This window comes from Carya illinoinensis, chromosome 9, assembly GCF_018687715.1.
Source record: "Carya illinoinensis cultivar Pawnee chromosome 9, C.illinoinensisPawnee_v1, whole genome shotgun sequence".
In the NCBI taxonomy this organism is placed as follows: domain Eukaryota; kingdom Viridiplantae; phylum Streptophyta; class Magnoliopsida; order Fagales; family Juglandaceae; genus Carya; species Carya illinoinensis.
Window position 1 is genome coordinate 39,529,222 of NC_056760.1, and position 16,767 is coordinate 39,545,988.

At 34.7% G+C, this 16,767-nt stretch overlaps 3 protein-coding genes across 3 annotated transcripts; 2 read left to right on the top strand and 1 right to left on the bottom strand.

Annotated features, from left to right (window-relative positions):
- The first annotated feature begins 3,427 nt into the window (after positions 1-3,427).
- LOC122277092 lies at positions 3,428-7,437 on the top strand. The gene is made up of 3 exons (XM_043086972.1): positions 3,428-4,074; positions 4,230-5,789; positions 5,898-7,437. Exons 1-3 carry the CDS (start codon positions 3,428-3,430, stop codon positions 7,435-7,437), a joined length of 3,747 nt encoding a protein of 1,248 aa, XP_042942906.1.
- Positions 7,438-8,038: 601 nt separating this feature from the next.
- Positions 8,039-10,352, top strand: LOC122277792 (mannose-1-phosphate guanylyltransferase 1-like). Its single transcript, XM_043087947.1, has 5 exons — positions 8,039-8,199; positions 8,293-8,427; positions 9,093-9,155; positions 9,270-9,509; positions 9,626-10,352. Exons 2-5 carry the CDS (start codon positions 8,317-8,319, stop codon positions 10,295-10,297), a joined length of 1,086 nt encoding a protein of 361 aa, XP_042943881.1. The 5' UTR covers positions 8,039-8,199; positions 8,293-8,316; the 3' UTR covers positions 10,298-10,352.
- Positions 10,353-12,080: 1,728 nt separating this feature from the next.
- Positions 12,081-14,296, bottom strand: LOC122275251 (CASP-like protein 5B2). The gene is made up of 3 exons (XM_043084232.1): positions 13,925-14,296; positions 13,040-13,172; positions 12,081-12,377 (listed from the first exon to the last, which is right to left on the bottom strand). Exons 1-3 carry the CDS (start codon positions 14,053-14,055, stop codon positions 12,174-12,176), a joined length of 468 nt encoding a protein of 155 aa, XP_042940166.1. The 5' UTR covers positions 14,056-14,296; the 3' UTR covers positions 12,081-12,173.
- Between the last annotated feature and the right edge of the window lie 2,471 nt (positions 14,297-16,767).

The window sequence follows — 16,767 nt, forward strand, 5'->3', positions numbered from 1 at the left end:
GAACATTCAATTGCCCATGTATATACTTAGAATGGTTTCACCAAATAGTTTATTAAATGACTACCATTAACTGCTAGACATTTACTTATGAGAACAAAACTACTCGTTTCTACTTGGAATATACAATTTTACATGTTACATCATTAGTTCAGATTAGATCAACTGCCTGTAACAAATACTCCTTGTTGCGACTTGCTTTTGGTCAACCACTAAATATTTTTCATCTTTGCATTTTTTGTTGTGTTGTCTATGTTTTAATTGGACCTACTAAACCCACTAAGATAGACCCTCAACAAAGACTTGAAACTTATATTAGTTTTGATTATTCATCTATTGTTAAATATCTTGAACCTTTAATTGGTAATATTTTTAAGGTATGTCTCACATATTGTCATTTTGGTGAAACAATTTTCCTACTGTTAGAAGAAGAAAATATGCTTGAAGCACAAAAAGAAATAACATGGAATGATTCAAAATTATCTTATCTTGATTCTCATACAAATCAATGTGAACTAGAAGTTTAAAATATTATTCATTTGCAAGGTAGCAAATCAATTACCGATTGCATTTATTGATAATAAGAAAATAATAAAATCTCATATTTCAGCTGCTAATATTCCAATGAGTAATGAAATTCCTGTAGGACAATAAAGAAATCTAACAACAAATTAATCTAAGACGTGCTTGAAGTGTGGAAGAATTATTAGTACAAAGGATAAGATTCCTCGAAAGATAAGCCAAAAAAAAAAAAAAAATGGTGTTTCTAAAGAAGTGATACCCACAAAATAGGCAACAAAACCAATTGATCCATCCATACTTTTTAACACCAAATTCTCTTGAAAAGAATTTCTTAAAGAGGAATAGATACATGAAAATAACAAGATTTTGATACATTATGTAAGTACAGGAGAATTATGAGATAGAAATAAAATTGACGTTGACAACATATTTCTATTTAAAGTTGCTCTATATCTTACAAGAAGTAATGATGAAATTGAACTCCAAACCATCAAAGAATGCCGATATATAAATGATTAGCCAAAATGGAAAAATATAATTCATATAAAATTGAATTCACTTGTAAAACGTGAAGTATTTGTACCTGTGATCCAAACACCTAAAGGTGTGATGCCTATTAGATATAAGTGGATATTTGTATATAAACATAATGAGAAAAATGAAATCGTGGGATATAAAATATGACTTGTTACACAAGATTTCTCATAGAAATCTAGTAATGATTATCAAGAAATATATTCTTCTATAATGGATTGGAAATACCAAGTTTTGGAAAAAAAAACAAATTTTGTCTTGATATAAAAATTGAACATTTTTCAAATGGAATTTTAGTTCATCAATTTATATATATAGAAAAAGTCTTGAAACACTTGTATGGATGAAGCTCACTCTTTGAGCACTCCAATAGTTGCTCGATCATTTTATGTAGAGAAAATCCATTTTTCTTACTTGGCATGACAAATTCTTTGCATTGCATGACATTAAACATGGCATATTAATGAGTTTTACACAAAATAGCATAGCATAGCATAGTCATGATATAGCATGATCTAAACATTACATGGAATACATGTGATATTCATAACATATCATTCATTCTAACGGCAATCCATATCAGCATAGCATACATAGTCTCGTTCACAAGCATATTATCGCAATTCATTGAGGTTCGTGAAAAGGGACTAATATTGAATTGGCTTGTAGCGTAAAATAGTTAAGCATCATATTTTTCATGCAAAAATAAAATATTTATAACAGCCATAAAAATTATGATCACGCTATTTACATATTAGCCCTGCTTCTTGTATCCTACTTTTTAACTTGTGCCGTATCCAAAGTACTGGATGTTATTAAATTTTTAGAAGAACGTGTCATAGCATTCTATTCAATTAAATACATATCATGGATTACGGAGTCTTCTCTCTCTCGCTTTCTCTCTCGAGCAGGCGATTTTGGTGAAGTAGGTCAGTCACTTCCTATTCTTGGTTTCTTGAAGAGTAGAGAGGTGGTACGTCTGCCGCTACGGTGGTAAGGATGATGGAGGAATTAGAGGAAATTTGTGATCGATTGAACCTAAATGAGGATGAGATAAAACCGATTGAGACAAACTTATGCGATCTGGAAGAATTAAGGAGGAAGGGGGATAGAAGTTTGGTTGGGAAGATTTACTCGGATAGAACAATTGGAAAGGATATTGTACGTTCTATGATGGAAAGAATCTGGCGAGTTAGTAGGATGATGGAGTTTCAGGAGATCGGAGCAAACTGTTTTGTAATTACCTTTGCTAATCAAGGAGATCGGAAAAGAATTTTAGAAGGATGCCCTTGGTTGTTCGATAACTATCTTTTTGCATTGAAGGTGTTCGATGGAAGTTCACAACCAAATATGCTTGACTTTTCAACGGAGAAATTTTGGATTCAGATGTATAACCTGCCACTGGGAGGGATGACTAGATGTATGGGAGAGTTGATTGGAAATTCAATTGGAAAAGTATGGGATGTGGATGTTCAAGAGGATAATATGGCTTGGGGACGTTGTCTTCGAGTGAAAGTCGAGTGTGATCTAATGAAGAAAGTAGCAAGAGGGAGAACAATTATGTATGAGGGAAAGAGCATGTGGATCCCTTTCAAGTACGAGAAGCTTCCGAAGATTTGCTTTAAATGTGGATGTATGACACATGGAAAGCTTGGATGCCAAGGGGGAGACAATCAGGGAGAATCACAACAATTTGGCTCTTGGTTAAGAGCCCCCGCTGATAACCGCAAGAAGATTGGGAGGAAGAGCATGTATTATCAACAAGATAATGCTTCGGAACAAGCTTATGCATCAAAGGAGGGATCTGATGTGCAAGGGGCAGTGATTGTGGCTTCAAATGGACGTGGGGAGGAAATAGAGAATGTTACAAAGGCAGGGAGAGATGTGGAGGCTATGGAAAGAAGTAAGGAGCAGGGCAGTATGGGGGTGAGTAAAAATGAAGGTGCTGAGCAAGTAAGTTCTCCGAAAAAATGGAACAATGATATTGTGGTTTCTTCACCAAGGAGTGGTGAGAGTCAGAAACTGGAGAATGACAGTGAAGATACATCAGGCAGTGCACAGAAGGTGGTGAATTCGAAGGTGAGTGGATGGAAGAGAAGGGCCCGTGGAAAAACAATACAAGGTGTGTCTCTTAACTTTACTTCTTCAGTTAAAAGAGGTATAGAAAGTGTTTTGGATATGGAGGGGTCGAGGAATGGGAAGGAAAAAAGGAATAGGAGGGAGGATGTTGGGGAAGGGGATAGTGTGAATGATATGGTGGCGGTGGCTGTAAAGTATAAGTCACCCTCGGACAGTTCAGGACCTTAGCATTTTGGTTAAGGATAAGTCACCCAAAATTGTTTTCCTCATAGAAACAATGATAAAAAGTACAAGAATGGAGAGTCTGAGAAATAAAATAAGGATGGAGGGTTGTTTTGTAGTTGATTCTATAGGGAAGAGAGGTGGATTGGGGTTATTCTGGAAAGGGAAAGATGAGGTAGAAATAATCAACTACTCGCAATGGCATGTTAGTGCAAGAGTCTATGAAGACAATGGAGGAAGTTGGGTTTTCACGGGTTTCTATGGGCATCCAGATGCAACTAAAAGAAGGAATTCATGGGACCTGTTGGCAAGGCTAAAACCACAGAATAATGAAGCCTGGTGTGTAGCTGGGGATTTTAATGAGATACTGTCTCAAGAAGAAAAAAGGGGAGGTAGCTTAAGAGCTGAGTCACAAATGGTCCAATTTAGGGAAGCTTTGGAGGTAAATGGATTATATGATGTGGGATATGTTGGAAATCCTTTTACGTGGAGTAATGGTCATTCAGATCTTACTTTCACTAAGGAGAGACTTGATAGATTTGTAGTTAATAATGGTTGGAAGTATAGATTTAAGGAGGTGAAGGTGGAAGGGTTGGTGGCAAGATGTTCAGACCATAAACCGATGCTATTAACTGTAGTAGAGGCTGGTGGTATGAGGAGAAGAAGAAGATACGTGTTTAGATTTGAGGCCAGCTGGATTAAAGAGGATGAATGTGGGAGGTTAGTTAAAGAGGCTTGGTCTCGGGGAAAATATGTTGCTGAGCCTATGAAAAAAGTGCAAAGACTATTACGGGTTTGTGAGGGGGTATTGGTGAGAGGTTTTAAAAAAAAAAAGAAAAAGAGAGAAACAAAAATATTGAATTGATTACTGGAAGGTTAAAAAAGATGCAAGAGGATGAAGGCCCAGATAATGTTGTAGAAATTCGAAGCTTGCAGCAAGAGGTAGGAAAGTTGTTGGAGCAGGAAGATGTGAAGTGGAGACAAAGGGCAAAGAGGAATTGGTACAGCCAAGGAGATAAGAATACTAAGTTCTTCCATGCTTGTGCCAGTCAAAGGAAGAGGAAGAACAAAATTTTTTCTGTGCTAGATCCCCAGTCAGTATTGAGAGAAGGAGATGAAGAGGTAGCTGAAGCTTTTAGAAATCATTTTTCTGAAGTTTATAAATCTGAAGTACCTTTGAGAAGTGTTATGGAGAAGTGTGTGGAGTCAATAGAGGAAAGAGTTACGGGCACAATGAGGGAAGAACTGGAAAAGTGTTTTACCAGGGAGGAATTGGATCTTGCTTTAAAACAAATGGGGCCATACAAATCCCCTGGTCCAGATGGTTACAGTGCTTGTTTTTACCAATCCTTTTGGAGCATAGTAGGTGATGATGTTTGTGATGCAGCTCTCAGTTTCTTAAATGGGGGAAAGCTGGAGAGAACTTTGAATTTTACCTATGTGGCTTTAATTCCAAAGATTTCAGAACCAAAGAAGGTGGGAGATTTTCGGCCAATAAGCTTATGCAATGTTTTGTACAAATTGATTGCAAAAGCAATGGCAAATAGATTGAAAAGGGTACTGCAGAATATTATTTCAAAAAATCAGAGTGCCTTTATTCCGGGTAGGCTGATTTCAGACAATACTATTGCAGCCTATGAAACTTTGCATTCAATGAAGACAAGGCTGAAAGGGAGAATAGGCAGTATGGCATTAAAATTGGATATCTCTAAAGCTTATGACAAAGTTGAATGGCCTTTCCTGAAGTGTATAATGGAGAAGCTTGGTTTTGGAGCTAGATGGGTTAATTTGATAATGGAGTGTGTATCATCAGTGTCATATGCTGTGTTAGTAAATGGAGAGCCAGGGCAAGTGATCCATCCTACGAGAGGGCTTAGACAAGGGGATCCACTATCCCCTTATTTGTTTCTACTATGCGCTGAGGGATTGAGTTCTTTAATAAATGGGGCTGAGGCAAGAGGGGAAATAAAGGGAGTAGCAGTGGCAAGGGGAGGAATGAAACTCACACACCTACTGTTTGCAGATGATTGTATAATATTTGGAAGGGCATGTTGGGAAGAGTGGCAGAAAATTAATGACATCTTGAAGTTGTATGAGGAGGCATCGGGTCAAAGCTTAAACAAGCAGAAAACTTCCATTATGTTTAGTTCAAATGGATGTAGAAAGGAGTGGGATAAAATTGTGAGAGATTTGGGAGCTAGGGTGCAGAATAATTGTGAAAAATACTTAGGTTTACCTATAATGGTAGGTAGATCAAAGTACAATACCTTTCGGGGTATAAAAGATAGAGTCTGGCTCAAGCTCAGTAATTGGAAGAACCAATTTCTTTCACCAGCAGGGAAGGAAATTCTGTTAAAAGCGGTAGTTCAAGCAATCCCAACCTATCATATGAGTGTGTTTCTGCTTCCTAAAAGATTGTGTAAGGAAATTGCTGGGTTAATGTCTAAGTTTTGGTGGGGACATAAAGAAGATGACAAGAAGATTAAGTGGATGAGTTGGGGGAAGATGGGGATGTCTAAATGTAGTGGTGGTTTGGGGTTCAGAGAGCTAGAGAGTTTTAACAAAGCTCTTCTAGCAAAACAAGTGTGGAGAGTCTTAACAAACCCAAGTTCAGTTGCTGCAAGGATTCTCAAAGACAAGTATTTCAAGAATACTAGTGTGCTGAATACAAAATTAGGAGCCTATCCTTCTATGATATGGAGAAGCCTTAGGAGTTCTCTTGAGCTCTTGAAGGGGGGGTTAGTTTGGCGAGTGGGAAATGGGAAATCAATAAAAATTTGGGGGGATAAGTGGATTCCTAGATTTTCTTCTTTCAAAGTTCAGTCACCTTTGAAAATACTGGAGCGAGAAGCAAAGGTGGAGAAGCTTATAGAAGAGGGGTGTGGGAGATGGAAGGCTGACTTGATTAAGGAAATTTTTACAGAGGAAGAGGCAGATTTAATTCTAAATACTCCCATCAGTCAAACTAATTTGGATGATAAACAAATCTGGGCTCCTTCAAAGAAAGGTCAGTACACGGTAAAATCGGCTTATCATTTTGAACTGTGCAGGAAAAGATTAATTGGTGGGGAATCCTCATACTATAATGTTGAAAATAAGGGGTGGAAGAGTATTTGGCAAATGAATACCCCGGGAGTTATTAAAATGTTTGTATGGAAAGCCATTAATAACTGTTTACCAACAAAGTGGAACCTGTATAAGAGAAGGGTTACAAAAGACCCTCTTTGCCCCATCTGTGTTAATAAAGAAGAAACAGTTTGCCATGTCTTATGGAACTGTCCAGCGGCGGTGGATGTATGGGCTGAGGTTGATAGTCCTGTTCAGAAATGGCCTACGGGTGAGACTGACTTGGGGCAGTTATGGAATAAAGTGGTAGAAAGATGTGGTGAGGATGAAGTGGTATTAATAGCTACTGTCATGCGAAATATATGGCTGAGGAGGAATTCTTTGGTTTTTGAAGATGATTTTTCCAGTCCAGGTGCTTTGTTCAATAAAGCAAAGAGTAGTATAGCAGCATACCAAGAAGCACAAGAAAAGCAAGGTATGGGAGCAGGCCATGTTCGAGTACATAGAGAGAGGGTGAGATGGAGGGCTCCTAGGGAAGGGGTGGTGAAGGTTAATTGGGATGCTGCCTATGAATTAAAAAATAAAAGGATGGGGTTAGGTGTGGTCATTCGTGATGGAGAAGGGGAAGTACTGGTCTCTCTATGTAAACCAAGCTCTTATTCAGTGTCTGCTGCTGTAGCTGAAGCTGAAGCTTTGTGGCGAGCTATGCTGCTCTGTATAGAATTGAATTTTGGGGAGGTTGTCTTTGAAGGAGATGCTTTGGGCATCATTCAAGCTGCATGCAGTACAGAGGAGATATGGGAATGGTATGGTCAGAGACTAGAGGACATCAGAGGATTATTAAAACGGAGACCCTTGTGGACAGTGATACATACATATAGAGAAGGTAACATTGTAGCTGATTTTTTAGCAAAATTTGCTCTTACTGTAGATAAGGAGAAAGTGTGGATAGAAGATGGTCCATGTGGATATGAAAGTTGTATTCTACAGGATAAGTCTTGTATGAAAAACATTTGATGAATATAATGGATACAGGTTTTGTTTTCAAAAAAAAAAAAAAAAATACATATCATGAACTTTAATTTAATAAATTATTCAACTATATACTGGATTCAATAAATATTAATATCATATGATTATTTATACACTAATATCACATTTAATCTTTGAAATAGTAGCGTAATTTAATACAAATATTTTAGATAAGTCGCTAAAACTCAATTTATAAAATAGGTCTAGTAATAATTTATTACTTAGTAATATATATTAAATCCCTTTTATATTTTCTCATAAAAATAAGTCTATGGCTAAAATATTTATTCAATTAAAAACTAAGCCCGTGTAAAGTATAACGAGGTTTGCTACTCTCATTTCACACACCACATACTATATTTTTTTATTTGATTTTATTTCTCATATACTAATTGAGTTTTTCTACCCATCGTCTATATATTATATATTTAATAAAAGAAAAAAATAAAAAATAAAAAATTAAGTGTGGTTTTTTTTTTTAAAAGGTATTAAGTTACGTGGTTTGTGGTATGAGATGATAAGTAGAAAATTTTATTTATATAATATATATATATATATATATAAAATACGTGGGTTGACGAGCAGAAAAAAATAAATTTTGAAAAGGCCGAAAAAAAATAAAAGGGGTTTCCGGGAGAGGGCATTGTGCGACCGGGAAGGATTCAACTCACCGAGAGAGGGAACAGCTACGACGGTGGGTCTAGGTGTCTGGAAGTGACCGGCAGCGATTTCTGTGGCTGAAAAGAGGTGTTCCGACGAGAACTTGGACCAATTCAATATTTACACCAGATTTTGTGCTTTTTCCCTACTATTATGTTAATTTGGTGGTTTACAATATAGGTGAAGAGGATTTAGGTTGTCAACATGAAGGCGCTTATTCTCGTTGGAGGGTTTGGTACACGATTGAGGCCTTTGACACTCAGTGTGCCAAAGCCACTGGTTGAATTTGCCAACAAACCCATGATACTGCATCAGGTCTGTCTTTGGAGCAAGAAACACCTTCTTCAAATGGTTACTGTGGTTGACTTTTGAAACTTGGCATTTTTTTTTTAAACTGTATTATATCTGGTTCTGTTTATTAACCTGAAAATATGTATCTTCTTCAGCATGAGGCACCCATTTCTTTTTCTTTTTCTTTTTTGGGCCTGGTGTTCACCATGAAGCTTTATCACTACTTCAAGAAGTGTTAACCAAATCCTCATGGTACTCTAAAAGTATTAGTCATAGTACAATACCTTTCTCAATATAGCGAATGGACTACTTGGCATTACTAGGCTGATTCTAATGCCATTGGCTGCAGCTCCACAAAACGATATTCAAGTTTTCTTAATTCCAAAATGACTAATCTTAGTTATTTCATCTAGCACACAATCTATTTGCGACTTGGCATATGTAGGCCTTCTCAGTCTACCATTCAATGTGGGATTTAACTCCACTTTCACAACTCGCAAGCCAAAATGTGACAAACTTACTTTCAAACTTTGCTTATTAACGAATTTTATTCATTTACCTCTGATCTTCTTTAGTTTCCAATTATAACATGGATTTATCTCTAGTTATTAGTTCATTGATCTAAGTTTGATGTCAATGAAACGAAGTGTGGTTTGCAATGTTGCATAATGTCTTAATTTCACGACCAGATTGAAGCTCTCAAAGCTGTTGGAGTAACTGAAGTGGTCTTGGCCATCAATTATCAACCAGAGGTAAGCTTACTCCTCTCTTTACTTGCTGCAAACTTCCTTTATATTTTATCGACATTTTTGTGGCCAAATTTTGAATGCCCATGTGATCTGATGCCCTTTTTTCACCTTCTGCAGCTTATGCTGAATTTCTTGAAAGAATTTGAGAAAAAGCTTGAGATAAAGATTACCTGCTCACAGGAGACTGAACCCCTTGGTACAGCAGGTCCTTTAGCTCTAGCAGGGGACAAACTGATAGATGGCTCTGGCGAACCCTTCTTTGTCCTCAACAGTGATGTTATATGTGAGTACCCACTGAAAGAAATGATTGAATTCCACCAAAGTCATGGAGGGGAAGCTTCCATTATGGTAACCAAGGTAAAAATATCTAGTTTTTACCTCCATTATCGTAACTGGGGTATTATTAGGCTTCTAATAACTTTATCAAGATGATACTGTCACACTAAAAAGGAGAAATTACTTGTTTGTTTTAGGTCGATGAGCCATCAAAATATGGTGTGGTGGTTATGGAAGAAACTACAGGAAAAGTAGAAAAGTTTGTAGAGAAACCAAAAATATTTGTGGGCAACAAGATCAATGCTGGAATCTACTTGTTGAACCCATCTGTTCTGGATCGGATTGAACTGCGCCCCACCTCAATTGAAAAAGAGGTCTTTCCCAAGATTGCAGCAGAGCAAAAGCTCTATGCAATGGTCTTGCCTGGGTTTTGGATGGACATTGGACAACCGAAGGATTACATCACTGGCCTAAGACTGTACCTGGAATCCTTGCGGAAAAAATCATCAGGAAAATTGGCAAGAGGGCCTCACATTGGGGGAAATGTTCTTGTTGATGAGACTGCTGCAATTGGGGACGGATGTCTTATTGGACCTGATGTAGCCATTGGCGCAGGATGTGTAATTGAGTCGGGGGTTAGGCTCTCACGCTGTTCTGTAATGCGAGGAGTTCGAATAAAGAAGCATGCTTATATCTCCAGTAGTATCCTTGGATGGCATTCCACTGTTGGGAGGTGGGCTCGAGTAGAGAACATGACAATCTTGGGGGAAGATGTTCATGTTGGTGATGAAGTTTATACTAATGGGGGTGTTGTCCTGCCTCATAAGGAGATAAAATCTAATATTTTGAAACCAGAGATTGTCATGTGACAATTATGGTGAGACATAATTTAAGGTATCTATTTTGTTCGGCATGTTAACTTGATTTGAAAGTGTGCCAGTTTGTTATTAATTCCCCCCCCCCCCCCCTTCCTTCTCTCTCTCTCTCTCATCTCATCGTGTAAAGTCCTACTTTGACCGTAACATTCCTAGTTTGGTTACCCAATTCAGATTGATGAGATGACATCTTTTATTAAAAATTAAATAAAATATTGTTATAATATAATTTTGTAATATTTATTTTAGAATTTGAAAAAATAGAATTGTTTATTATATTTAGTGTAAAAATTTATGAAAGTTGTAATGATTATATAAGATGAGATGAGATAGTTTAGATTTTCATAAACCATTTCATCTCTACTCGTTTCATTATTACAATTTTTTTAAATTCTCATACAAAATAAAATAAACAATTTAATTTTTTCTAATCCCAAAATAAAAATAATATTAAACTTCCAATACCAGAGCCAGAAATGGGAATGCACAAAAGGATGCATACTCAAAACTACGAATTTATATGTTTCCCTTATTGCCATTACAAATAAAAGGATCGATTTTAGCTTCCTTGAAGCATTTCAAGATCTGGTAATCCCCATCTTCTGTGTCATGTTATATTAAATACAACACGAACGAGCTGGAAAGGAATGTCGGTTTTTAGATGGAACAGGACTCTGGTCTGAGAACGTAATGTGATATTGAAAGAAGTATTTAATCATTTAAATGGTTTTTCATTAATGAATTAGCCATTCAACATGTAGAAATTTATCGCAAATTACAATCAATTGGAAGTTTATCGTTCGTAGATTTCTTTTTTCTATCCAGTAAGTTTTCATTCTTCAGAAAGTTTTTCTTCTTTATCAAGACTATCCTTCTTGTTTCTTGAGCAACACTTGCAGAGATTAAAACCCCTGGCCTCACCCTTCATCTTTTACAACGAAAGCAAGGAACAAGTACTAGATAAGACAAAGCTCGTCGACACTCGACAGGAGCTCGATTCAACCGTCCAACTCCAATTGATCTTTCTTTTTCTTTTCTTTTTTTTCCCTCGTAGCAAAACTTGAAACTTCTCACCATTGAGGTTTCAAGTTTTAAATAGTTTTGAACTATGAAAAGCAAGGAACAAGTAATAGATATGCTTCGCTAGGTTCGGACCTACCATATTATACAGAACATTCTCAAAAAATCAATAACATGTTACTAGGCAATTTAAATGTAACTTTGAACATCTGTGGCTAGATGGAACCTACATGAGTTTTACATTTGGAAGAGGTGTGCACACTTGAAGTGCATAGAGAAGCACCCATTACGCCCATGAATTATGGCTGCAACAGCGGAGGCATGCAAACTCCTGAGTGATTTTTAGATTTGAACGAATAGCTAGAAATGTTTCGAAGTTGTGAAGCATGGAAACAAACATAGAATATAGAGAAATGGCATCTTCATCCTAAATTTTACCGTTTCCAGTCATAGCAATTGATGTCATATTTTAAGTGGCTTTTTTACTTCAATAGTTAACTTATAAAGCCACTTAAAATGTGTTATATCGGGCAGTATTACTAAGGATTACAAAATCAAAGATGAAGAGCAACATTGCTTTAAATTGTATAGTGCATAGTGCATACCCTTAGATCATTCACTTTTTAGAGGTTTAATTGAAAGCTAGGCCACTTGGGTGCAAGTGCTAGAGGGCGTTAAGCTGGTTATTTAACCCATTTCGAGGATGGGGGAATGTGTGTATTTTAAGCACTCAATGGTCCTGGAGATTTCCCAAAAATTAAAGGGGTAAAGAGAAACATTTGCATTCAGTAGTGGAAAAAAAACAAGCGTGTTGCAAATGTGTTATCTGCAGGGCTGGGGAGCCTGTCCCCTAAACTGAGGCTAATAATATCCAAAACATCACATGAGATGATATGGCAGTAAGAGCCCAGGTGATGAAAGCAAAGGCTACAGAGATCTGAAACTTTTTGCACGGAAGATGATGTTGATCCTTGCAGAAACCCAAGTCTCTAGAATACAGAACTATAATGCCTGCCGATGAGCATGCAGCTGCAAGGGTTAAAGTAGCAGTCACCTGCAAGTTTTTGAATGTTGTTATCTGACAATTACATAAATTAACATGATAGAGCAGGAAAGTGGCCAGTTTGATTCTCAGATGGCCATGAATTCAGCACGCAAACCATGCATTGATAATGGTCAATTCAGAACCAAGTTCAAAAGGAGAGATCAGAGATCAGAGAGGTATCCAACATTTTTCATCAGTCACATCTGTGTGTGCGCATATATAGACAAACAGCTATAAATCTTTCAGATTTTTCATACACATAAGACTCCATAATTCCCATTCTTGAAGATTTTAAGAAATAGAACTCAGAAAGGGGCAGAGCGCTCCTGTATAATCACAAAAGGTTGATTAACCGATGGTTCATTATTTGTTGGTCTGAATTTAGAAGGCTAAACCAGAATTTGCAATGCTTAGTATACACAAATCACAATTCCACAAGAAGTGATTTTGTGGTCTCAGAAGTGGTTAAGCTACCAGGAAGGAGTGGCCACAATCATGGTCAATACGAAAACTACAAAGATCGATGAATATAACGATTTGCAACAAATGACACGTGATGACTCCCAGAAACTATCAAACACGTTTATAAAAAACATCTGATTGACATGCTCATACTTGTTCTGCAAAGAAGAAATGCTTAGTAAAGAGACTAAGAGAGACAAGTTGAATACCCAGTCGCCTACAACAAACAGGCTCACTAGGATTGGATTTTGAAGATCTCTCTTTCTTGTCAAAGCATAAATATCAAGACAAGCAAGTCCAAAGCTCCACAGCACTTGAAGGCCCATTGATGCAATCAAATAGCTGAATGAAAGCACATATATCACTGTCAAATGTATAAGAGAATGATTGTTGAAGTGTCTTAGCTGTCTACTTATGCCAAAAAAATAAATAAAAAGAAGCATGATTTGTTAAATCTTCTTGAGAAACATCAATGAGAAAGTATACTAAAAATCCAAGCACAACTTCTGCAGAAAGTACCATTACCGGGTTTAACATGCCCAGACATTCAGGAAGACTGCATGAGATGCATACAAAGATTGCACAGGCATCTTCCGTTGTACTAGTTGAATAAGCTTCTAGCTAACAAAAGTTAAGTTTTGCCTAGAAGGGAAGATGAGTTATTTCACATTGAAACGGCAATAAGTTATATCTTTCTTAATTTACCATGTACCACATTATTTTTTTTTCATTCCAAATCAACCGAACTAGCTGAAATTGGCCAACAAATCACACCCGTTAACAATCAATATTCTTTTCTCTCAATGCTTGCTTCACAGACTTTAAAACCATTTAACGCATCAATTGGGTTCCTGAACAAATTCAAATTCACGCCGAAAATGGAATTATAGAGCATCATCAATAATCCATCCCGTCAAAAGCAACTGGAATTAAAGAGAAGGAAGTGATCAATACGGCTTTGAAGTCCAAACGGTAGTGATCAAGCATGTGGCCACGCCGAAAGGACACTTTTTTCTCTAGTGCAATTATACGATAAATAAAACAAAAGGAATTTGATTAAAAAAACAAAGAGGTGAAAGAGAAAGAGGAAATACCAGAAGGCCGTGAAGGTAGAAAATCCAAGGGCACCAACCATAACCCCAATCGCCGAAGCAGCAAAAGCACATTGCCCTAGCCTCAATACTAGTCCGCTAACCGACCCCGGCCTCCCTACCAAATCTTTCATTTCCTCTCTCCCTCTTTCCGCCGACTTTGAAAATCCAAGGGAACTTCGGTTGCGAGCAAAAGCTCAGCCGATTAGCAGCATTCTCACAAGAAAAGATCGATCAACGGCAACGAAAGACGTACGTACATCGTAAGCAAGCTTCGTAGTTGCAAAACTTACAAAGGAGGATTTCAATTTTGACGGAATGATGATGTTGATGGCCGGGGTTAACTTTGTCAGTCTTACATGGATTTATTCAATGTTTTTTATGCGACTATTAAAACGACTAAATTTGTCATTTCAGTCGTATTTATAAAAGTTACTTTAAATGCATACTTCTATAAGTGTATCGAATATCGATAGGTCTAGGTAAAGTGACCAGATTTTTTTTGTCTTTAACAAAAAATCTTTGCTCCATAATACTAAGAGACTGCGGGTCATTTGTATTCAAAATTAACTCATTTTATTATTATAATTTTTTTAAATTTTTATATAAAATATAATAAATAATTTTAATTTTTAAAATTTTAAAATAATAATAATATTAAAAAATAATATTTTATTAAAATAATAATAACAAACTCTATGACTTATTCTAGAAGATGGATAAATATATAAAATAGATCTGACTATTATTGAGATAAGATATAATGAAGAATTTGTAAATAGTAATAAAATAGTTTATAAATAGTAATAAAATGATTTGAATTAAGACGCTTTATTGAATTTTTAAAAATAAAAAAGAAAAAGTTAAATAAAAACATTATAAAATTAAAATATGTTATAATATAATTTTTTAACATTATTTTTTTTAGAATTTGAAAATATTGAATTGCTTTTTATGTTTTATTTAGAAATTTGAAAAAATTATAATGATTAAATAATAGTTAGATAAAAATTTTGAAAATTTAAAATTAAAAAGTACTTGTATTTAAATAGTATTTAGAAATAAAATAAAATAAAAAATTTTGAAAGTATATGAGATTTGATAAAACCATTTCTATTTGCAAACACCCCTTAATGTTGTTTGAAAAACTTAGTCAACAAATAACAATCATTTTACATGTTTTCTCTCGCTTTAAATTCTAGAATTGGAACGGAAATATCCTATTCAATTAGTTTTATAGTATTTTCGTGTATGGATTAACTTTGTTCGATAACGTTAAATATTCAATAATAGTTTTGTAATTTTTTTATATAGAAAAATTTTATTTATCATTTCCAAACTATACATATGTTCTTATATTTTTACTTTTTATTTTATTTTTTATTATTTTTGTAATAATTTTTTTTTTTTTTTAACTTTGGGAAGGGAGATCGAACTCAATACCTCTCTTATAGAGACGGGATCTCATGTCATATGAGCTATATGCTCTTAACTTCTATAATAAGTTTCTAGTATAAAGACGATGAGTGAAAAAATCCTTTAATATATCTATCTTTCTATCTTTATAAATTATAGAATTCAAACTAAAGATGTGGTGTAAATTGAAAAGAAAAATGACAGTTGGAAGATTTAAAATATAATTTCTCCCAAAGTTGTTATATTAATTATTAAGTGCGCAGTGGACTTGTCACGAGGTAACTTACCGACGAAGTTTAGTTTTTGAGATTTGGTAAAAGAAAGTTTACAGATGAGGACAATTTCTGTCACGGATTTTATACGATTTTTAGAATTTTTTTATTTTTTATTTTTTATTTTTTCTTCAAGGTTGTGCCCATATGCTTTGACGCTAATGTTGTACTACTTTTCTTTGTGCCAACAAAGAAAATTAAATTTTTAAAATTTTTTAAAAATTCACATAATTTTATAATTTTTTTATGTTATATATAATTATTTTTATATATTTATTATATATTTTACTGATATAATTAGTTAAAATAGTTATTTTTTATTAAAAAAAATATAATTAATTACATTAATAGAGTGTGGAAGAGTTTTTATTTGTTATAATGATATACTAAAGATCTAAGGGGTTTGCTTAAAAAAAATAAAGAAAAAAAGATCTAAGTGGTTTTAGGACAATTTTAACAAGTGGAATAACAGATAAAATTTTCATTTTATCTCGTTTTATTATTATAAATTTTTTAAATTTTTACACAAAATATAATAAATAATTCAATTTTTTTAATCTTAATTTTAACTTTTTAAAATTCTATAATAATAATATTCAAATAAATAATATTCTAAACTTTTATTTAAAATAAAAAAATTCTTGTCCTACCATTCGAACCTATCCTAATCCCCAGCTTTTTCAATCCAATCTTAATATCGAACTTGACCTTAAATTGCATTCCTTGTCGTATCTTCTAGGTCCTTTGTTGTCATGATAACCAAAAAAAACTTTGGCTAGTTCCGAAGAAAATTCAATAATAGAACATAATTCAAAGCAAGCAATTTTTTTTTTTTTTTTCAATCCACAGGAGAGAAGGCAACATAATATTAGGCAATAAAAATTGTTAGGTTATTTTCTGATAAAAAAATTTAGTTACAAGTACAACTGGATTAATATGTATACCGATATAATATAATTGGTTAAAAAGTAAATTTTATTGAAAGTAATACTAATTTAAATTTTGAATATAAAAGAATCAGTATTCATATGCAGATTAGTATACGACTTTATTTATATGTAACAAAACTCTTTTTTGACAAGGCTAGAAGCCAACATTAGTTAGATTACAGTCAAACAACCCACGATGATGCTTTTACTTTAGTTCGATGCTTGGATG